The sequence below is a fragment of the Scardinius erythrophthalmus genome (genome assembly GCF_964197995.2).
Source record: "Scardinius erythrophthalmus genome assembly, chromosome: 21".
Lineage (NCBI taxonomy): Eukaryota > Metazoa > Chordata > Actinopteri > Cypriniformes > Leuciscidae > Scardinius > Scardinius erythrophthalmus.
The window spans coordinates 23648573-23672336 of NC_138241.1; the positions used below are offsets into that span (position 1 = coordinate 23648573).

The following is a 23764-nucleotide window of genomic DNA, read 5'->3' on the forward strand; positions in this document are numbered from 1 at the left end:
GCGCGCGACCAGGCCTCTCTCTCTGCTCGTTCTTTCAGTAATATGCGATTTTCCTCAGACATACGTTTTTCTCCCACACAAAAACAGAATTTTATTCCAAATACAGTATGTTAAATTCCGCGAAATTCCGTGTTGACACTAGATTCCGCGTTAATTTGCCAATTCCGCGATTCCGTCCGCGATTCCGTGATCGCGGAAATTATAGGGCCCTACAAATTGGTATGATTCTTTAGGGTCTTCATGTAAAGTTTGTAACATTCTTTGGTTAAAATTCCTCAATGGTTGTGTAAAACACCACCTTTTTACCACCTCAAAAACAGCTCTGTTCACAGCGACCCGTTTCAGTGCATGTCTCTTTAAATGATAATGAGCAACTGCTCACCCCTCTCTTCAATGGGCATGTGGACACAAGACACATAAAGTAGGGGTGCACCGATCCGATATTAGGATCGGATATCGGCCGCGATACTGATAAAATAGCTGGATCGGGGATCGGAAAAAATAACAGATCCACGGGCCGATCCAGGTTTTTTTTTTATTTTTTTTTTCGTCGCAGCAGAACCTACGTCATTCGTCAGCTTCACGCGTGTCGCATGCTAGAAGCAACATGGAGCGAGCCAGAGGCCGTTTCTCAATACCAAGTACGCAAACTTCGGACTTGCGTCCTCCTTGGTAGTTCGGACTTGCCAAGTTCGACTCAGGAGAACGAACTCCCGAGGACGAGAGGACGCGAGTCCGGTTATTCTGCAAATGGAACAGCAGCGTTCTTGATCGCGTCACTCAGCTCGCTCTGGCTACTCCGGTAATCTCTTTATGTATATTTTAGCCGAAAATAAAACGAAGTATGTTATACAACACCACTCTGCCTCTTTTCATTTAAAAAAAAAAAAACTTAAACATATTAATGGCCACATAAATATGGTTCAGGCAAACGCGTACATTGATTATCTTTACTGCATATTAACAACACGAAATATAAAACACAACCCTGCTTCTTTTTGTTTTCATTTTTAAAAATATGAAACATAATGATCATTAAAACTGACATTTAAATTTGCCATTGATTAAGTGAGCATTCACAGGTCATGTTTGTGATGGACATTACAATGTTTGGTTATTATTATTTGTATGTGTGGTCAAGTTGTTGTTCGACCAACTTTTTATTTTTTTATTCTCAGGTTCAGCTGCTATGTTGCATTTTAAATTCCTGTTGCAGGACTTTGCACTTTATATTTTTACATGTTTACAATTTTTGGAAACAGTTTTTTTGTTTCCACCGCTACATTTTATTTTGATTTTTTTTACATTTATTTAAAGAAGTTTGATTATATTCTATTTTCGATTTGAATGCACAATTGTTTTTTAAATAAATAAGAATACAACACATTACATACATCTGTTATTTTGTCTTAGTTATGTTTAGTTAGTAAAGTCTGGTGCCTTTAGTCTCTTCAAGGAAGGTATAAGGTGGAAGGTATACAGTTTATTATTAATTCAACTATAGTATCGGATCGGTATCGGGTATCGACAGATACACAAAGCCCAGGCATCGGTATCGGTATCGGGACTGAAAAAGTCGGATCGGTGCACCCCTAACATAAAGTGCTGCCTGGGTAAACCTGCCTTGGCAGGCAATATACAAATGGCTGAGGGTGGAAATATGCTAATACGGGACAGTCCATCAGCGGTCATGGGCAGAGCATAAGCAATATGACATCATATTGCTCAGAAAATCCAAACGGCTTGATAGTGTTTAGGCTTTTTGAGGATTAAAAATAGTGAATGGATTTTTTCCAATGTATGGTGGTTGTGTCCACACACTGCAAAGACACATTTATATGCAAACACCATATAAAAGTGAATTTTGCATCCGATGACCCCTTTAATTTAACTAATCAACATAGGTAAATTTATTACAGGTGTTTTTTTGTTTGTTTGTTTGTTTGTTTGTTTTTTCAGTGTGCAGTTTGTTGATGTCATCTCCATCATCTGTGACTTCTGCTAAATGCTCCTTTCAAAGCAGTATCACTTTAGTTCCATGCATCTGGTATATATTTAGGCTAACTGTTCAATCATTATTATTGTTTGCACAATAATGAGCCTGTGGCTTATGTGAAGAAACTCATACTCTAATGTTTTTAGAGATGCACTTTAAGGCCCTAGTTAAACACACTGCAACACAAGGTCAATAGTTCAGATTTTTTCTTGCTGTTTGGGTTTAGTGCTCTCTTCAATGTCACTATTGATAGTGCAAGATTGAGATCTCTGTAACTCTAGAGCTCCCGGATCATTTTTTGTTGCCATTGAACCTGTTCGCTTTGTGTTAACAACTCAAGTCTCTAAGCATTAAGCCACTGCCACCACATATATGCATAATTAGTAAGGGTCAGACACAGCCTGAAGTGGAGATGGCTTAATTAGAGCTGGAGTAATTGTCACTTAGCTAACCTGAGTCTCAGATACCTGAACGTGTGCCATGTTGCTGTTCCTCGGGCAGATTGACCTGAATGAAGTAATGGTAATGTAATAGCTCTGCCATCCTCGTTAAGTTCCTGGACTTTAGAGGCCTGGATGAGCTAATAGAGCAGTTGGAAAATGTAATGGGACGAGTCACGGGTCAGCGTTAGAACAGATCTGCCCTACATTCCTCTTTCACGCTGAAGCATGAGACGTCGTCAGGCTTAAATAAAATTTTACTTCTTGACTCTATTTGGTCTCAAACCACATGAAAGATGATGGTTCATGTCACTAGATTGGATCTCACAAACCGAGCCAGGAGACACACAATTTACGTGTCAATTACTGTTAGTGTCTGGTTATGGGATAAGGGCAAGGCATAACCGCATGCACGCCACCATTCAAAAGTGATATGCCCCTACTTGTGGGTATCCAGGGTGGGATATAAGGAAGCTTATGTAGATGATAGGCACAGCAGTCACATTTAATGTGGGTTGAAGCACGTTTACTTTGATCCTTTGTGATTTTTTTTTTATTATTTTTTTTTTATGTTTCTGTTTCACGGTATTGGAACAGAGATTGACTCATTAAACGTTAGCTATATATTCTGTATAAATATAGATGTCTGTAAATTCATCCCCTTTTTTTTAAAAGTATGTCTTTTTCCTGTCCCTAGTAGTGAGATATTATAGTGTTAAATTTATTGTGCTTGTTTTTCATAACCTTTGGCCTCATGCGGAAGTATGAATACTTATCTTTTTTTTTAGGACCAGTAAGAACATGGTGGATGAATGGAGATAGGCTACTATTGAAATAACTTTTACCTAGACCAAATAGTTACCTGTGCCTCTTAAAGTGCTTTCATCTTAGAAGGCTTAGGAGAACTATGAGAACACGGATGTGTAATCATTAATCGTTTCCACTAATTCCACTTCATTTTGTGCATATAAGTATTTTGTCATTATTTATAAAACTATGCATCAATGGTTAAACCAATGCACTATTCTTGTAATGTTGTGTAGCTTCAACAAATCATGTTAAAGGCCTATTGAATTACAAATGTTGGAGGATGTTCATTTGAAAGTGTACTAAACAGTGTAGGCTATTAATTGTCTATTGGTTTTAAGGTTAATTCATTGCATGAGAGCTCATTCACACTAGTTTAATTTGGGTGTCTCATTAGTCTCTTTAGTTTTAGAATTTGCTTCATTATTTTATTGATCAAAAATCAACTTCCAAAAAAACTTTCATATATTTTGGATTTTGCATTTGTTTTTATTTATTATGCTAAGATTTATTTATATAAAAAAAAACAGTCCTGAGATTGGTTAGAATAGTACATTTGCAGCATCACAAACTACAAATAACTTTTTTTTGACGTCCATTTGAAACATCAGAGAGAACCTCATGTTCTTCCTCTCTGCATTTCACTTCTGCATTGTTCAAATTAAGACATGTACACACCCCTGCGGTCATCATAGCCACACGTTTTGCAGAATGTTTTTGCAGACTTGCACCTGTAGTACTTGATTGTTCCCTGTGCAGCCGCTGCAGTCAGGATTCACTGGCCTTTAATTCAGAGCCAAACATGGCACATAACGTTCTGTCATCAGTCTGGTGTGGATGTGCTCTAGCTCCACTTAGTGGACAAAACAACTGAGAAAGGCATGTTCAGGTGTAGCCTTTTCTGATGTTGCATTAAATAGAAGGATAATGAGCTGAGAGCTGAGTGTTTCAACACGCTATTATTGCCCGTTTTAGATGGGAATGCCGTGTCATCTGTGGAATGTTCTTTTTGTAAACATTCCAGATCACATATTTGTCACAATATTCAGTAGGGTGTAGTCACCAGCCAGCACATATTTGTGCTCTCACTAACGCAAGAGTGTCCTAGTGTAATGTTTAAGCAAATAGATGCTCATTTTGGTGCTAGGTTTTTTTTGTTTTTTGTTTTTTTTTTTAATGAAGCTGTAATAGTATTTAAACAAATACTGAGGCATTATTTCAGACTACATATTACAAACAGCTACATTGTCACATGGTCTCATCACATTTATGCCATCAATCATATGAGTCAGGAAGTATGTTAAAGTGTCACTGATTTAACTTCTGCTTAATCCAGCACACTGGACATGAAATGTATAGGCTAATAGATTACATTTCATTGTGGGATACCATGATCTATGCGCTGTTGTGCATCAAGTGTTGGCAAATTTAGTAGGACACCTGGGTATACTGAAAGTTTGTATACTATGAACAATGTACAAAAGAAGTGTGCTATTCCAAACTTAGTCCAAATGCTCACACTGGTGGGCGGGACATATTAGGGGTTGGGAATAATCTGTTTTGATTTCAATAAAGTAAAGAAGAAGAAAGAAAAGTCAAACATTTAGATATCAAACTTTTTTTCTGTGTATTTGTAAAACATTGTTGCAACTGAATACCATGAACAAAAATCAGCAGCCTGAATAACACTAACACAAGGAACTTTTGCCTAGTATGGTGTAAACAAAAATACCACAGCAAAAACAACTAAACTAACTAATATAAATTTTAAAAACAAATTAGCCAAAGCGCACAACTGAATTATTAATTTTTTTTTCTTAATTTTTTGTTGTTGTTTGATTAACATTGACACAGAAGGCAGCAGGTTTGTTTGGCTACTTTCACTTTAAGACCATCTGCACAGATCCAATATACTGTTACACGTGTTTTCTTTCTCAACTGTTTACATTCACTTAAGACAAAACCGACTGTTTACGAGGATATTTTGACAATTTTGTGTGTATTTGTCAGTTCAAGTGCAAGAAGACGCGAATGAGAACTCAGTATTCACGCTTTATATGTGAGTTGGCTTTTTATGCCATTGCTTTGGATGTGTGCACAGTACAGAATTGCGTGCGTGTGCCGAATAGAATTCTCTTTCGCGTCAACTTGCCCTTGAAAAGTTTAAAATCACATTAAAATGCACATTCGTGGACAATTGATAAGAAGAATTGAAATGTGTGTGTTTTATCAAATCCACAGTTCTGGGAAATTTAGAACCGGTTTACAATACCCAACCCGACTTCCATTTGTATCCAAAAACACAAACAAAAATTCTCAAAATATCCTCTTTTATACTCAAAATAGCTGTTTGGCTGAACAAGTTTCAATCATGGACAGTGGTTCCACGTGATTGAAACAAGTAAAACCCAATAGAATCAACCATGTACAACTGCCTAGAATCAATTGTTCATTTAACTTGAATGAATGGTTTTATTTGAACTTAACTTAAATGGTTTTCATTAGAATTGAAGTATTCAAATAATCCTACAATTAGGCCCAATGCTTCTTGTTTAATCCTGTGATTTACAAAACAAAATAAACTGGTTTCATCCAGGGCACTATCATAGTGGTTGCTTTAAGCAATTAGAATTCTTGTTAGCAGGTCGTCAACCCAAGCACGAGCTCAACACTTTCAGCACGAGTAGCTCAAGCATGAGTAACCCCCCAAAACCACTAACATAACCGAAACTTTTAAATACCAACATAATAGAACATTTAAATATTAACAAGTCTCTCCATTTTCTCATCTTGCTAAAAAATGTATTAAATGACACTGTTTCAATATTTACTCTCCCAATTCAGCCTCTTAGCATGATTGGAAGTGAAAGTCCTGTTTGATTGGATTGCATGATTGAATCATTTTGAAATAACATGTTTCAATCATCAAGTTAAGTCAAAGAGTAACTGTTTCAAGTCAATTTAACATGAAGCAATCATATTTTAAACCAGAAACCTTATACAATGGTGTTAAATCAAAATGAATTGCTTAAAGTGAACAGCATCATAATTTTGTTTTTTTAAATAGTGTACGTAACACAGAAGTAAGTCCAAGTTTGCAACGACACTGTAAATGATGTCAGAATTTTCATTTTTGGGTAGACATCCATTTTAATAAAAATTCTTAAGTTAAGTGTCTGCCATCGAGAAACCCATATAGATCTGCTATTTTTATTAAGCCTGGTGGTTACGTCTCTGTGTTAAGTTAGCAGTAAATAACTTCTAAATAACCTCTCAGAGATGCTAAATATGAAGGTAGAGCTGCATGATTAATCGTTAAACGACCGCTCTCTCGATTCAGACACCCACAGGATTTCATTTTTAAATGACAACGATTTGTCTGCATCTATTAAATCTTTGACAAAATCACACCGGAACATTCATCTCTGCGTCGGCGCTGTGCTGTTATAGAGAGAAGTTATCAATTATGTAAAGGTACAAAACAGCTTCACAAACAGTATTTTAAACCACACAATATCATTGTTTCTGTGTTACAACAATTCCGATTTTCACAAATACTGGGATAAAAGTTTGTAGTTCTGACAGCAATCAAAAGTTTGTTTGAAAGTAACTTGGCACCTCAAATAACAATTGTAAAGATTGTATCGATTACATCGTTATGCCACCAGGTGTCTACAAAAAAAACTGTTAAACTGTTTTTGTCATTGAATCATTCATTCAAGAGATTTGTTTAGAAATGCGGATTCATTCAGTAATGAGACGAGTATTTATGGGTGAGTCATTGAAACAGACAACTTTTTTTATATATAAATCAGATTAATTAAACATTTTAAACAGATTGCAGCTTTTTATGAGGCCTACATGTTATTTTGTTTAGTTGTCTATTCAGCATCGTGGAATAATCGTGATCTGTTTAAAAAAAAAACATTCATGATTCTCAATTTATCCAGAATTGTGCAGGTCTAACTGAAGGTATGTTGTTAAAAGGCATGTATAAGTTGCAGTGGAGAGAAAATGTGAAGGTAGTTTTAGTTCTCATGGATAAATGGTTCAGTTTGTCTAGCAGGATTTATTTGACGCTTAAATAGTGTGTATGATCACAACCACAATGACATGTTGGCTACACAGACATGCATGATGTGAAATTCTGTATGAGTGCTTAGAAGTCGTGATGTGACAATCTGCCAGCATGTGTGTGGTTTTTTTTTTTTGTTTTTTTCCTACATATCAAGTAGCTAACTCCATGTCAAACATGGCAGGCTTTCAAGAAGGTTTTTTTTTTTTAATCGTTATGCACATGAACACTACTCTGTGCGTGAAGTATGTTTTTCATTTGCAGAAAAAAAAATCAACAAAAGGCAGTAGAATTCTGCCATTGAAATCAGTTTATTGCAAATGATATTGAATGATGTGGTGGTGTGTAGAGCTGCAGAAGAGGGTTTATTTGTATTTATATGAGACTGTGGTGCCTGTGCTTTTCCCCTTCTGCGCGTGAATACAGAATTATTGTTTGGAGGCAATTGAGGTCAAGCATTATGTGCATGGTGGGATTTGTGTTGTGTATATCGTGATTATGTTGCCCTCGGGGAGAGAAGCCCTTTATAGGCTATGAGCGCACATTTATTTCTGAGCACTAACCAACTCGTCATTTGTATGAAGAGAGCTGTACGTATCATTCAGGGGCCATCGATTGGAGCCTTTCAATTGGCACTTAAACGAAAACTTGCAATGTTTATGAATAACCCATCTGCAAATTGATGGTCTGCCAAAATGATTAATAGGCTAGGGATTGATTGCCTGTTGCATAAAACAATTAATCTGGCATTACTCTCAACAGGTTTCTCACCAGAACAGACACTCAATATTTATCAACACGGCACAGCGGGGAGCTCAGCCTGAGTGGCTCTCTTGAGATGGTACAGAGAACATACCCACTAGATGTAGTTTTGCTCCATCTTCTAATGCCCCATCTGCATCTAATATACACCATCCCCCAACAGATCGCTCTGTCTCTTGCTGACAAGCCTTTTGGGAGAGAATTGAGCTGAATTGCTTGCTTGTTTACTCTCAACTTCTACCGGTTTCTCTTCTCGGGAGACTGGTATGTTTTTGCGAGCGTGTGATGCAGAATCTAAGGACTCAGGCTTGAATGGGCTTACACAACCCATGTGGAGATTTAGATGTAACAGTTTGGAGATGTGAGGGTGTGGTGGCAGACTTTGCCGTCAAATTCCATGTAACCTTTTTCTGATCTCCACTACACAAGTCCTGCATGCCACAGGCTTTCGTGGGAGGAAAGATACAGTCTTATCTTGAGAGCTATTCACTGAGCCTGTTCGGTTCCCTCTAATCTTCTTTTGGCATCAGCAACTTGCGTTACCCTCATTCAGAGGGCACTGGCTACACCTCTCGCAGTTGTATAACATCCCATTGCCAATATTTACACAGGCTCAGTGTTGTGTATCACAGCGCTCGGTGATACGGCAAGGCGGTGTGTGTGGTGACGTGCACAATTCAGGACACATCCTGCTGGGCATCCTTTATCCTTCATCAGCAGTACCAGATTTATTGCATGTATGTGTGTTGGTTGAATTGGCTGCTGCCTTTTTGAAGGCTTTTACATAATGTAGGCTAATCTTTACAGTAGTCAAATGCAGCACACATCCTAAATTTAAAAGAGGCATTTCGGTTTAATTTCCTCTTTGTGGTATCATGTCTCGTGGATTCTGCATCTGGGTTAGTATCTGACCTCCAGAGATATTGGATACCTGACCACACTGCACTATTAAGTGCCAGAATGTACTAGGGTTGTTGCAATAACATTTCAGAAAGAAATATCCCTTTTAATTATATTGTGCTCACATAGGCTGCATTTATTTGATCAAAAGTACGGTAAAAACTAATATTGTGAAATATTACAAATTTAAAAAAAAAATCATTCTTAATTGTTAATATTATTTTATTTTACATTTAATTTGATTTAATTTTAACAACGAAATTAAGTGTCACCACTATTAGGTTGCACTGCACTGCAAAATCAACAGCCGCCTGTGAGTCAGACAGCACTCTATCAATTTGAGTCTGTGGTACACTGCAGAAAGGCTAGTTTTGTTCTTACTAGTATCTTTTTTTTTAGTATTGGTACTTGGTACTGAAGTATATCTGACACGTCCCTAGAATGTAGCCTAGTAAGCCTACTTCACAATGTGCCTTTTCGTTTGGTATTGAGTGATTTGAGATTGATTTAACTCGTGTTTGTATCTGGCCTCTGCCAGGAGCTGCTTTATATCTGGCACTGTGTATCTGTCCTCCATAATCACATGCTTAATAACTAGCCGACTCCCTGGGTTTGTAACCACCTGTCTAGTTTGACATTCAATATTCAAACAGAGCTAATCAAAACACCTGCCAAATCTTTTATCTTCCAATCTGTACTCATTTTCTATGCCACTCGTGTGCCTTGCGTTTAATAATAGTTGTACTGTGTTTCAAATCTTGGATCTTGGTATGTGTACATAAAATATTATTTAAGGCACTGCATTGCTTAAAGCTGTTCACATTAGGGCTGTTGCGGTAAGCACAATATTAGAATACAGCAATACTGACAACTTGACAAGCCAACCGCAGAAGCAACCACCACAACTGCGATGGTCACGTGTTTTGTTTTGTTTTTTCATAAGGCTATGCCCTTGTTTTACACTTCATGCATGTGTATTGAATGTTACATAATTTAATAATGAGAACAAGAGGGGAGAATGTCTTTTTTTTTTCTGCCAACTGTTTTTTTTTTTTAAGATGTGTACAATTGTGATTTGTACAAACACTCCGTAGATTTGCATTCAACAAGCCTAAAGAGACAGTGAGTGAGTGAGAGAGAAAGAGATCGATTGAGCGTGTGCTAATTACCTGCATCTGTTCTCTATGTCAAGTAATATATTTGTGGGGGGGGAAAAGACGTTTGCCATTTCTGAAGAGGAACGCAAAATCTTTGTCATGGCATCCTGTCAACATTTCCCGTGAATGGCATCAGCGCGGAATTGAATGTCAGTGCATTGAATCAATGTCATTTGGTCTCTATGAAGTGACGCATTGCTGTTCGATTGAGCCTTATAAATTCGAGCTTAAAGTTTTAAAATTCATCAGCTTGTTTCATTTATGAATGAATCAGCATTTTTGAACGCATTAGTTGAATGAACGGTTTAATGACTCACTTAAAGACAGTCTCTTGCTTCCACCTAGTTTGATGTAACAGTGTAACTTGCACTGACAGCCTGTCTTGAATGCGCCTCTAGCCTCTAGTCTAGTCCGATTCGATGGTCGGAACTAACAGTTCTACATGCAACAATAGCACAACAAGCTTATTGTCAGGTTTATTTTCTGTTATGTGAACCCTTATTTTGTCATTCTTTTCGGTTTCCTTTAGTTCCTGTTTTCCTACTGTTTAGTTTTGTTGTCACTGGTTACTGATTTTGTCCTCTTTTGTTTCTGTAGTTACATATTAGTTTCACATATGTTTAGTTTACTTTCCTTTGTTCTACCCCTGTTTATATAGCCACGTGTTTCAGTTGTTCTTGGTCAGATCTTGTATTGTGTGGTTTGCATTATTCTCCTGTATGTTCATTCAGAGTGTTTGGATTATTAATAAAACCTGTTTTGTTTTTGAATCTCCTTCGTCTTCGTGCCAGCTGATCACATTGTAAAACTTTCTTTTTTTTTATGGCGATATCGCGTATCGCAATATTGATCTCACATTGAGATCACAAATCTCTGTAAGTGGAAATTCCTTCACTGTGACAGCCGTAGTTCACATGGTGTGTTAGGGGGTTTAGCTTGAGTACATCTTTAGTGTTTTATCTAGTCAAACATGTAGACTTTGTAAACCATACTTATTTGTGTGTTTTTATCTGAGGAATAAAAAAAGAAAGAAAAGTTGCATCATTGTTGGCAGTTTTATTTAAATTAAAAGTCTACATAAATTAAAAACATGCTCTTTTACTCTTTATTTTTTCACTCTAGCCACGTGCTGACCCCATACCCATATGCAGCTTCTGTTTGGGCACAAAGGAGTCCAATCGAGACAAGAGGCCAGAGGAGTTGCTGTCCTGTGCTGACTGTGGGAGCAGCGGTAAGATCAGTGTTTGAACACTCTGACTGAGCCATGCCTATAGATGGGCGGTGTATTATCTGAAAGTCTGTTAAAAGTAACTTGCTTTTGACCATTTGGCGAAGTGACACTCAGGGTCCGTCTCAGTCAGCTCCCTAGTTTAGTAGTCAGGGTACTGATCAAGGAGGTGGTCATTTTAAGGGCTGTCTCAATGGCGAAATTCTTCCAGTGTGCTGAAACATTTGCTCCCTGAAAAGTCCCACAATGCACAGTGAAAGCCAGGGAACATCGATGCTCGCTGTTTCCTTAACTGAAGTTCTGAAGAGCAAAACATAAATCACGTGAGCCAACTCACTACACGTAATGACACAACTTTTTTTTATGCAAATCATTAGCCCATTTAAATTTGTTTCAGCATAAACCTACATCTATTCAGTCAATGAACATATAGCTAACATTTATAATTTATTTACAGGTGAATTGTTGCATTTATATGTAACAAAGTATTTATCATAATGTAGGCCTACTTTAAAAAACATTTTCTGTTCTACAGATCTACAGTTGTTTATAAAAACCAGTAGTGATGTTGTACAATGAGGACGTTGTCATGTCGCTGGAAATAGAATCCTCATTGAATCTGTTTACGCGATCTACTGGTTCACGACCTAATAAGTTAGAGAGCTGATTGAGATGCACCGTCAGACTTCGTAACTAACCAGTTAGCTGTAACCAAACCAGAGATTTTCTTTGAATATTAACTCACATTTGTGGGAGTGATGGGACAAAGTAGTTCATGAGTTATGAAATTGTATTTCAACCATTGGGATTGTCAGTTGATAACTCATAATCATGTGATTGAATCAATTCCAGAAGTGAGAGAGTGAGAGATAGTGATGCACCACAATGAAAGTTCAGGGCCAAAACAGAAACTGTAAATTCTGGACCACTGAGATCAAAACAAAAACCATTGTAACTTGTTTGAGATTCTACTTTTTCTGTGTGGAAAATGGATCATAGTTCCATCAAAATAACAGAAGGACATATACAAGAGATTATGACAATTAACCTACTATCGATTATTTGTTGATAATTTAATAATTAAAAACTTATCAATGGCCCATTAAGCAAGGTCATCATTAGAGTGCATAGTTTTGAGGTGCATGCGGCTCATGCGTAAAACGTGCAGCAGGCACACGAAGAATAATGAAGCAAGCACACGTTTATTTAGAAACATAATTAAACAAGGGTGAACAAAAGAACTCAAGACCTGTCAATCTGAGCGATCAAACCAATCCAAGCGCGCTCCAGCTGTGAAATTGAAACGTCTATCTATTATGTACAATGATTTTGCAAATCAAATTTTCATGTAAAGCAGTTATTTTTTCACGCTATGAAAATGGAGCACTTCTAATATGTCAGCAAATTTAAAAGCACTTGTTAAGTGATGGTCATATTCCCTATATTCACTGTAAATCCAAGCTTCTAAGCTTTAAAACGACACCTATTTTGTGTTGGTTGACCATGTGGTTAAGTAACTTGATAACTTGGTAGCACCGCCCTTAGTTAATGAACAAACGGTTGATTTATCTTTACTTTAAACAATGTCTGTACCCTACAGTATATTACATCTTGGTTAGTCTGTTTGCATGGGGCAGGCAAGGGCATGTGTATAGTCTAAGAACAAGAAATGCTCTTTATTAAAGATCCAAAAGAAAACCGCAAACATTGTGCATGCACAATTAGGAAAGGCAAATCTGAACTGAATCTGCAATTTGCAAAAGCTTTCGTAGTCTTTTGAGATTGCACAGCATTGTTTGTTGACCGCCTTCATTTGTCTGCATGCATCTCATCTCGCATCAGAGCAGTGCACGTCTCAACTATACCGGCAAGATGTCATCTTCATCAGCTAGTGTTTACATTAAATGTGTTTAAACCTGGATAATTTTACATGCACACTACTTTTTCTCCATGTCTAAATTTCTGTTGTCCAATCTGCTTAATTTTCAGTTCGTATTTTCGGCCTAGATTTAGCCTGTTAAAAAAATCTTGATCTATTTTTTTTTTTTATTATTATTTAATGGCTCACTCTTAAAATAAAAAAAAGGCTACTACACTAGTAGAACCCTCCAGTGTTAAATCCTGCTAGGAGGGAAAACTAATGGTGATAGTGATAGTTGATAAATACACCCTGGCGAGGGCTTCCTCAGGTCTCCACGATAGCATCCCCATCCATGTGGTATGAAAGCTTATATGTTAGTGTATTTAGTGAGGGTGATCTTGTTTGGGATTATTGGCATTGGGCTATATGTTTATGAAATGTGGTAAAATATCTCAAGATGCTTGGAGGATAGAGTGAATTTTTTCACTAAACTAAAAATTGTCTATTCTGTAGAAGTGTTGGCAGAAGGGTTTTTCACAATCACAGATGGATTCAAGCTGAAAGGTGTAGAGTTTATAAGATGTTTTTTTCCCCCACTTCATGTTTGCTTGCTTGTTTCTTTTACTCTAATTTATTTATTTTTTCCCTCCTCCACACAGAATTGCCTTGTTCCTGTTAAATTACCTGCTCTTATGTCGTAATTTGTTTTGAGCAGTGATTTTGAAATGCCACAAGGAATTGTTCTCCCAGTGACATTTTTATGGCTGAGTTTGACTTAACAACGCAGAGGTGGTTTTCATTAAGTGTTCATGAAAGTATAGAAAATGTGCTCCCACTGTAAACCGCAGCTGGTTCGCAGCCCTCAGGGACAGGAGTGCATGCTTTTACATGACTATAACGGATCGACTGCCATTATGGTGTACCCGCGTACCATTTCTGCCTCGTTAAGAACAAATTATCTTTAATTAGCTGCTCAGAAGTGTTTGATAATACAGTGCTTTTAGACATCGATTTTGGAAAGTCTTCACGCATGGCTCTTCGCATTGTTGATGCCACGTGTAAATATTTAACTGATCCACGGTCGGGGGAATCTTTCATTTGTTTCTTTTTGATGTTCTCTCTCTGCTTGATTAACTCTCTGTTAACATTTATCCTGTAATGTTTCAGCAAGGGCTTTTGTGTTTCCTGCCAAAGTTAAAGGATTAGGTAATGTCGCTCTTTTAATTGAGCATGTTTGGAGACTCTCTCTAAAGCCTGTTTGTTTTATTCCACATTTCTCCTCAAAGGCCATCCATCATGCCTGAAGTTCTCCACTGATTTGACTGCAAATGTCAAGGCCCTGCGCTGGCAATGCATCGAATGCAAAACATGCAGTTCCTGTCAGATTCAGGGGAAGAATGCTGTAAGTTCTTTTCAAATGCACTGATGGCCTTGGCCCAGTTCCTGCTGACATATTTTATAGTGTCAGAGCGCTGCTTGTGTTCTGACACTTACTGCAGGATGTTGTTTACTTGTGCAGTGTATATTGCGTCTTATTTTTGCATCTGACATGTTTCTCTGTGCGTGTGAATTCAGGACGAGATGCTCTTCTGTGACTCCTGTGACAGGGGTTTCCATATGGAGTGTTGTGACCCACCGCTCTCCAGAATGCCAAAAGGTACATTAGGTCTTTGTTTGCCTCTGTGGATTTTTCCATTCTCAAGGTGAAGCCGTTTAAATGTGCCATTACACAAAGGCTTCTGGTTACATAATCGTAAGATGATATGTACCTTGCGTCCTGCACTATTTAGTCTCTCTCTCTCTCTCTCTCTCTCTCTCTCTCTCTCTCTCTCTCTCTCTCTCTCTCTCTCTCTCTCTCTCTCTCTCTCTCTCTCTCTCTCTCTCTCTCTCTCTCTCTCTCTCTCTCTCTCTCTCTCTCTCTCTCTCTCTCTCTCTCTCTCTCTCTCTCTCTCTCTCTCTCTCTCTCTCTCTCTCTCTCTCTCTCTCTCTCTCTCTCTCTCTCTCTCTCTCTTAATGATTTTGCCTCTGGCTTGCAAATGACTGTGCTTGTCCTTTTCAGTTAATGGCAGTTTGTCTGAAATGGGCATGTAAGTGCCAAGATAAAAAGGAAGCAGCATCATAAAGTGTTTCAATAGAGCAGAACAGATTCATTTCACTTAATTTTACAAGAGCCTTCAGTGCTGAATGTCTGTAACTGCTGAAGGGAGGTGACATTCTGCCATTAAAAATCCCATCAAATTTCATTTGGGTTTTGTTATGGATGAAAGAAAATGCTTAAACTAAAACATGTATGTCAGGGTGTCAATTTAACATGTTAATTTAGTTTGATTAATTATAACAAAAAAATGCACATTCAAAGTGAGAGACGCTAACAGAATGGCGCCTGCTACAAGAGCACTTCATGTGTGAACAGCCCTCTGTGTGATATTCTACCGCAGACAGATTGACAAAATTATTTTTGTGGCTGCAAAATATATTCAGGTGGATTACAGTTCAGTGATACACATTTTCCAATGATATGGAAATAAATCAAACAATAAATTGACTAAGACTTTTTTTTGTAATATCTTTTGATTTTTTTTTATTTATTTTTTTAGAAAATGTGATCAGTTATCAGCAGGGCCGTGCACAGACCTTTTGAGGGGCATGTGCTGAAACTAAAAAAAAGGGCACCCCACCTCCCATTTTCAATAACACAAAATAATAGTCTCAAAAGCTTTAGATTTATTCACGATTAATAACAACCATAATAATATTAATATAGATAATATAGATAAACATGTTTTAAGGGCTTCTTTAAACCTAACAGCAACCTTCTGTGAGCCAGGGATGTTGGTCTCTTATTCACTACACTTTCTCTAAAATAAGCCAGCAATAAAAAAATAAAATAAAAAAATAGTGTGAAAAGTAGGCCTACAGTTGCAGTGAAAAGCATTTCTGAAGGATCACGTGACACTGAAGAGTACTGAACTGGAGTAATGATGCTGAAAATGCAGCTTTGATCACAGAAATAAATTACATTTTAAAATATATTCAAATAGAAAACAGTTATTTTAAATTGTAAAAATATTTCACAATATTACTGTTTTTGCTGTATTTTGGACCAAATAAATGAAGCCTTGGAATGAATTAAATCATGAATTACATTGTGCATGATACAATAAAGATTTCACAGTGATCTTCTGTAATGTTTTTTTTTTAAGTCACTACTACAATATTACTGTAGTAAAACCATGTGAGGACGAGCGGAGAGTATAGAATAGGCTATAGATTAAAAAATTAGCTAGATAATACGTACTAACAGCCTTGAATTAACCATAACATGATTAGTCTAAATGTTAATAAATTAAGTGTATCAGCAATCATAAATCAAAGAAGAAATGTCTTACGTCTTAGAAATATATGTTACCTAGGTGACGAGGATCACTCGTAGCTTTGTGTAAGTTCCAGTACGAAACAGCGCGGGGGCGCACCTGTTATTTTTCCGATGGTAAAAACAAATTATATGTTGTTGTATTACTTATCATCAGTATATAGTTTTTGACCAGCGAATGTGTGCAAATGTGCATTTTTTGTCCGTCATTAAAACGGCGCCAGCGGTATCACATTACATTTTCATCAACAGGTTACAAAACTAGTTTGTTGTACCTATATGGGCGCTCAGTTTTTCCTGCTGTAAAATAAATTTGGCCAAAATCGCATTTTATAAAAGATGAAATACTACTGTATGCACAGGCTATTTAAGTGTCTATGTATTGGCTATGACTATATGGCAAATGCTAGCCGTACCTCTCAGTCTCAGGCGACAACCCACATGTCTCAGTGAGTCAGACATCAAATAAATAAAATACTAGCCTTTATAGACATAGTGTTTAGTAGTAGCCTACTTATTCAAACAACAAGATATTTATTTACCCTTCGCAAAACTTCGTTCAGCTGCTGTCTACTGTGCGGCTGCTGTGGAACTTCAGTTGATTCAGTGAATATAGAATGGGCGGAGTTATCAGCTGACAGCTTGAGGATCGAATACGATTTACACAAGTTCATTTTAAGAACTTTCATTGGCTAAATATTTGTAAAACAGACAGACAGACGTAAATGGTAACCAATAGCATTGATTTAAAAAAAAATAAAATAAAATAAAAACACCACCCAAAAAAGGGCACTTCGGAGTGTAAGGGCAAAAAGGGCATGTGCTCTGCACCGGTTGAGCCCTACCTGTGCACGTGCCTGGTTATCAGTGATTTAATTAAACTGATTTTTAAAATCATTGACTGACCTTAATCGTCAAGATCACAGGAATACAGAAAATTAATAATGCTTGATTTATGTACAATTCTATTTGCTTTGTGTAGTTGTGATGCTTCTCACAAATCAGTTCTGCTAATTTCCACACAAGATATCGGAGAGCTTTAGTTCTATTCTAAAAATTAAAGGACAAGCAAATTTAACTTAAGTTATGCGAAATGTGACAAACTATCTAATCGTTCAAATTGTTTATTTGATATCTACCTCTCTAAAGATGATGTTGAAGGCTGAGGTCCTGTCAATAAAAAGCTCCCCACAAAACTTCAAAGACATTTCTTCAGTGTTTCCTTGTTGGTCTGTTACCTGTAGAAAGCTTGTTTCTCTTTGTTCTATTCCTTTTCTTCTAAAGATTGTGGAAATAAAGGGAAAAGCACAGTGGGTCATCTCTGCTCAGTACTACAAAGACATATCTGAAAAGTGTCATGGCTGCAGACATGATGAACCATCCTTGAAATGTTTCTCTCTTTTGTTTCTCCCTCTCTCTCTCTCTCTCTCTCTCTTTTTTTCCCTGGACCTCCCCCAGGAATGTGGATCTGCCAAGTATGCAGGCCAAAGGAACAGGAGGGAAAACGGTTGCTACACAAGACAGCGGCCCAGATCAAAAGGCGATATGCAAAGCCAGGAAGGCCAAGAAAAAATCTAGCACATCCAACAATGTACGATAACTCATTTCATCTGTCTTGTTCATTGTGCTTCAGGCTTAAGGTTACAGGTCTCACATCAGTATGTTGCCTAAACTTTAAATGCTCTTTTTGATGGCCTACTCTGATTTTTGTCCTTCACAACCTTGCCTTGAGAGTATATGTAGGTTTTCATACCCTCTCATCCACAAGGTTTAAAATTAGCATGGCTGCTACAATGTACTTTTAGCCTGGGGCATTCTTTGCAAGTCTAATTTTAACATATGGCTGTGTTGTGAAGCTCACTCAGAACGCTGTCAGTCAGACTGGGTGAGTCTGGGTCAGTAAGCTTTTAAATGTGCAAGACTTGAGGGATTACATCTCTCCTAAAGGCTTGATGAGCACTGATAGACACGGTGGAACGTGTTGTTGAAGCTGTGAAACCAGGCTCTCAAACCAAGGCTCAGGCTTAGTCACAGTCAAGATGTGCACACAGATTCTCATTCATTTGTGGCTCATGTATTAAATGCCACTATCGTCTGTTTTTACAGGTCTGACAGTGGTGGTCCAGGATCCGTTGAGCTGTCTGAAAAAGCACGGCATGGTAGGGGTTCCATAAGCACTTTCTGTACCCCACCCTCATCAAGCACCTTTATACCCACCACAGACGGCAGGAGTCTCACTGACCCCCTCACATCCACACCCACCCTCACTACGTTGCCCCCATTCAACAAGAAAACCAAAGGTCTCATTGACGGGCTTTCCAAATTTTTCACGCCATCACCCTTGGGTCGCCGGTTGCGCGGTGAAGCGTCGGGCTCCTCGAATCAGCACAGGCAGAGGAAACGGGGCTATCGGAAACACCATGCCAGCGTGACGACGCCAGGTGTGAGGTTAAACGCCCCATCTAGTGTTCTCCTTACCCCGTCCCCTTCGCAAGGACACAGCCCCATCTCGCTGAACCCCACCCAGTCATCCTCGCCCTCCTCCGCCCACTCCCCCCACAGCTCCTCCTCCCAGTCTAGCGGCCCGTCCCTCAGTAGCCTCCCAGGCAACAACCAGCTGAAGGGACTATTTGATGGACTGTCTCACATCTTTACCACTCAGGGACAGTCCCGGCAAAAGGGACTCCCCAGCTACGCACCGCCCAAGCGAGCGCGACGCACCCAGGACGTTTCCACCTCACCCAAAACGTCCCTGCAGCTTCAAGGAAAAAAACCTGTCAAGGGTTTCGGTAGTAAATTAGCATCCCTTTCCGGTTCGGCCTCGGGATGGGTGCCCAAGCGGGGCCGACCGTTTAAGTCGGCACTCCATTTCAAACGAACTCCTTTCTTGAGAAAGCACAAGCTGCTAGGCAGGTTTAGGTTTAAGGCCTCCCCGCAGAGGGAGAACAACACACCAGGGAAGGGCAGATTGGCAGACGGAAGAGTTAAACCAGACCCAAACCATGGTAAGCACAGGGGCCTGAACCTCCGAACGGCTGACTAGCTTTTTCATCTTTAAACCGTTTTACTCATCTTCCTCATTTTTAGAAGCTCAGTAACATGGATTTTTGTTTTTCAACTAATACTGCATCTCTGCATTTTTGTTTTTAACCTTTTTCTTCAATAATTTATTAATTCTGAAGCCACTAAAGCCTTAGATTTCGGCTCTCTGCTCACGTCCTCATGCTGCTCACACCTGCCTCTCAAACCATAGTTATTAATGCTTTTCCCCTTTGGTAACAAGCACTTTAATGTAAAGTGTTTGCATTTCAAATGACCCTTGCTCCTGGTTTGGTTCCCTCTCAACCTCTGCACAAATGGAATATTTGTTTAGAGGTCACTGTTGCCTAGAAACAAACTGTGATGTGTGGTTAGAGGTTTGAGGTTAGTGTGTTGGCCAGCAATGTTGATATGAGCCTTTCCTATCAGCTGTCCTTTCCATGACTGTAGTGATTTGCATGCTAGCAGTTGTGATTTTGAATGCTGTGTTAAGTCTAAGGTTAGTGCTTGTTTATATTAGCTTTGGGTTTTATAGTGTCAGCATCTTTTCAGTTTTTTTTTTTTTGTACTACATTCTGCACACACATTCTAAAGGTCTGTTTTCTGACCTCTCACAGCCTTTAATGCCGAGAGATGCTCAAGAAGAGAGTCACAGGAAGGAAGGATGATTTTACTCAATGACCATGTGGCTGAAGAGGATCTGAAAGTGTTCAGACACATCAAGGAGATCACAGCAAAGGTAAAGGAGAGTCTATATTTACTAGGCAAGCATCACTATTGCTATTCCTCATACTTTAGGTGACCACCCTAGAATAATACAATTCTTTTAAATATTTCAAAGAAATCACTTTTCTAACTTGTGAATTATTTTTCAAAACAGAAAACTGTTGGTGATCAAGGACAATCCCCTCCTTTGATTGAATTTGGGAAGTATGAAATACAAACTTGGTATTCCTCACCATACCCTCCAGAGTACTCAAGGTAAGTCTGAAATTTATTCCAAAACATTTTTTACAGCAATTTTTAAAATATCTGCCAGATATAGCCTTAAGCAAATGTAAACTAGTATGTGATTTAGAGTTAGACTCCCTACTCTTGCAACTCATGCCACATTCTTCATGTTATAATTAATTGCTGCTCAACTTCTCAGATTACTGAAGCTTTATCTCTGCGAGTTCTGCTTAAAGTACATGAAAAGCCAGGACATTCTGCAGAGGCATTCAAAGAAATGTGGGTGGTTTCACCCTCCAGCTAATGAGATCTACAGGAAGGATAACCTCTCTGTGTTTGAGGTCAGTGCTGGCTTTTAAATCTTCATGCACAACTTCATTCGCATCCTAATTTCATCTCATCTGCATTTGCAATTAAAACAAGAGGGGTTATGTCAAGAGATTAAAGGATATGAAGTGCCAAGCTTGTTGAAAGGCACATCTCAGCATCATGGATGAGAACTGGTCTTACATGGTTTAATCATGTCAGATTAAGTCAGTTCTTCAAGGACTTCATGTCTTGTTTTTTCTAGTGAACAGGAAATGCATCATAATCCTAGCAGACCTCTAAAAGTGTTAAAGACCTTCATTTGCAGAATGTTTATGATTTCTGATCTTTCTGTGCCCCACTAGCTGGAACTGCCCTTGTATGGGCTATCTGAATCTCTAATGGTTTCCCATTTATTTTCCTCTTTGCTTTAGGTTGATGGAAATATCAGCAAAATCTTTTGCCAAAACCTTTGTTTGCTTGCAAAGCTTTTTCTGGACCACAAGACGCTCTATTACGACGTTGAGCCGTTTCTCTTCTACGTTCTGACACAGAATGATGAGAAGGGTTGTCATCTTGTTGGATACTTTTCAAAGGTATTACCCTTACAGGGATATTGTTAAGAATATCTAATCCTATGACAGTGGAATCAGAGTAACAGCGGGTTGTTTAGTGGGTTGTTAAAGATGGGTTTATTTTATGGTGCTCATTTTTGGATCAGAACATTTCTGCAATATGTTTGAAGGGTTTTGTGTGCTTATGTTTGGTTCATTTCAGGAGAACGGCAGGTGCAGTGAATTGCATGCGTTGGCAGTGCACTGACACACTCTATCTTTCTCTCTTTCTCTCCCACAGGAAAAGCTTTGCCAGCAAAAGTACAATGTCTCCTGCATAATGATCATGCCTCAGTACCAAAGGCAGGGATTTGGAAGATTTCTCATTGATTTCAGTAAGTTATTCATTAACTGGTTTGGAAGTCTTATGAGATGTGAGCATAAGATTGTTTGTATCATGAACAGATGCTTCTGTACTCTGCATAAAAGGAAAAAGAAGAATTGTTTCTGACTAGACAGTCATAATGAAATGGGAAGAATGGCTTGTTGTGCTTGTTTCATTGTCATTTTAGTTATCAAGAGAGTTTGCATGTCTTTATATACAGTGAATATAGTGCATTATATCATTTGCTGGCTTGTGAATGTTTTGATTTAGTTTGCTCTCTGTGTAGAATCAGAAGAGCTTTTGCATATTTTGTTTTAATGCAAAAGACTACAATAGAGAATCTGGAATTGTTCGGTCTCTTCTGACTTTAATGCATCTGTTGAAAGCGCAAAATCAGCTCTCACTTTAAGCAATAAAAAAAGTTGTGAGTTGTGTGTGTGAAGCATCACAACACATCAGTGTAGTAATTTTTGCAAATTAATACATCTTAAGAGGCACTTTAAATTTGAAATCATATTTAAATAAGTATATAAATATACTTTTTTTTTTTTTTTTTACTATAAATATTTATTTTATAAAAAGTGTTGTTTTTTTGTTGTTGTTTGTTTCATATTAGAACCAGGGTTTGCTCTACAAATACTGGTTATCAGCCGTCTGGGCTAGTTTGAAATTTTTCTGTCTTTTCTGCTCTCTTTTTTTTATCCATTAGTAAAATATTATACTGTAATGTTGGTATTTTTAATGTAACATTGACATCACAAGAACTTTGGCAAGAGCTTAAAGGGATAGTTCACTCAAAAATAAAAATTGTCATTATTTACTCACCCTCATGTTGTTCCAAACCCGTAAAACTTTCGTTCAACTTCGGAACACAAAAGAAGGTATTTTTGATGAAATCTGAGAGCTTTCTCTCCCTCCAAGACGGCTTACACAAAAGTTCATACGATCACGATCACTTTATATGATGAACAGATTGAATTTAGGCTTTTATTCACATAAAAGCCTAAATTCAATCAAAATGTTTTATTCACATATTCATCAACTCACACATCAGTTGTGGTAAACGGAAGCTCAAGCATGTTCGCTTAACGTGCGAGAACCGATGAGGTTCAATGAGGCAGCATGTTTGAGCGTCCGCAAGAGGTTTGTTCTCGTGCGTTGAGCTTCTGTTTATGTTCGCTGATCAATGTTTATTTGTGAATAAAAGCCTAAATTCAATCTATTCATCATACAAACCAGGGATGGGCATCTTGGGTTCCTGGAGGGCCAATGTCCTGCAGAGTTTAGCTCCAACCCAGCCCACCTTAACAAGCTAGTCAATGTCTTCAGCGTAACTAGAAAGCTTCAGGCAGGTGTGGTTTTATCAGCTGAACTCTGCAGGACGGTAGCCCTCCAGGACCGAAGTTGCCCATTCCTGATATAAAGCAATCGAGTCTCCTCAGAAAATTATGGAATTAGTTTTACGATTTTTACTTTAAGAACTTTTTCATCAAAGTGTCAGTTGCCTAGCTGTCTATGGAGGGATAGAAAGCTCTCAGATTTCCTCAAAAAGATCTTCATTTGTATTCTGAAGATGAACGAAAGACTTATGGAACGACGTGATGGTTTGGAACGACATGATGGTGAGTAATTAATGACAGTATTTAAATTTTTGGGTGAACTATCCCTTTAAGTCTTAAGCCATCAAAATCAAAGCCATAATCATTCAATTCCTTAAAATTAACAGTTTGTCTCTGATAAGAAGCTTGCATTTTGTTTATATGTAAAATATTTCAAATATCATGCCTCTAGGCTTTATGAAGCTGCATAAAAACATTACAACACATTCATAAATTGTGATTGTGTTGATTTGTTTTGCCCAAGTGACACTCAAACCCGATCTAAAAACAATACTCATAAACAATCTTGTCTTTTCTCCTCTCTTTGTCTC

The 23764-nt window shown here is 38.1% G+C and overlaps 1 protein-coding gene across 3 annotated transcripts in view; it reads left to right on the forward strand.

Annotated features, from left to right (window-relative positions):
• The window catches only part of kat6b (K(lysine) acetyltransferase 6B), a 48176-nt gene that overhangs the window by 16582 nt on the left and 7830 nt on the right, over positions 1-23764 (forward strand). For all 3 annotated transcript variants that reach the window (XM_081350244.1, XM_081350246.1, XM_081350245.1), the window contains exons 3-12: positions 11260-11368; positions 14513-14628; positions 14802-14883; positions 18058-18190; positions 18706-19604; positions 20256-20377; positions 20519-20619; positions 20789-20930; positions 21330-21491; positions 21751-21844. In XM_081350244.1, coding sequence (XP_081206370.1) covers positions 11260-11368; positions 14513-14628; positions 14802-14883; positions 18058-18190; positions 18706-19604; positions 20256-20377; positions 20519-20619; positions 20789-20930; positions 21330-21491; positions 21751-21844 — 1960 coding nt within the window. The remainder of the gene's footprint in view (positions 1-11259; positions 11369-14512; positions 14629-14801; positions 14884-18057; positions 18191-18705; positions 19605-20255; positions 20378-20518; positions 20620-20788; positions 20931-21329; positions 21492-21750; positions 21845-23764) is intronic.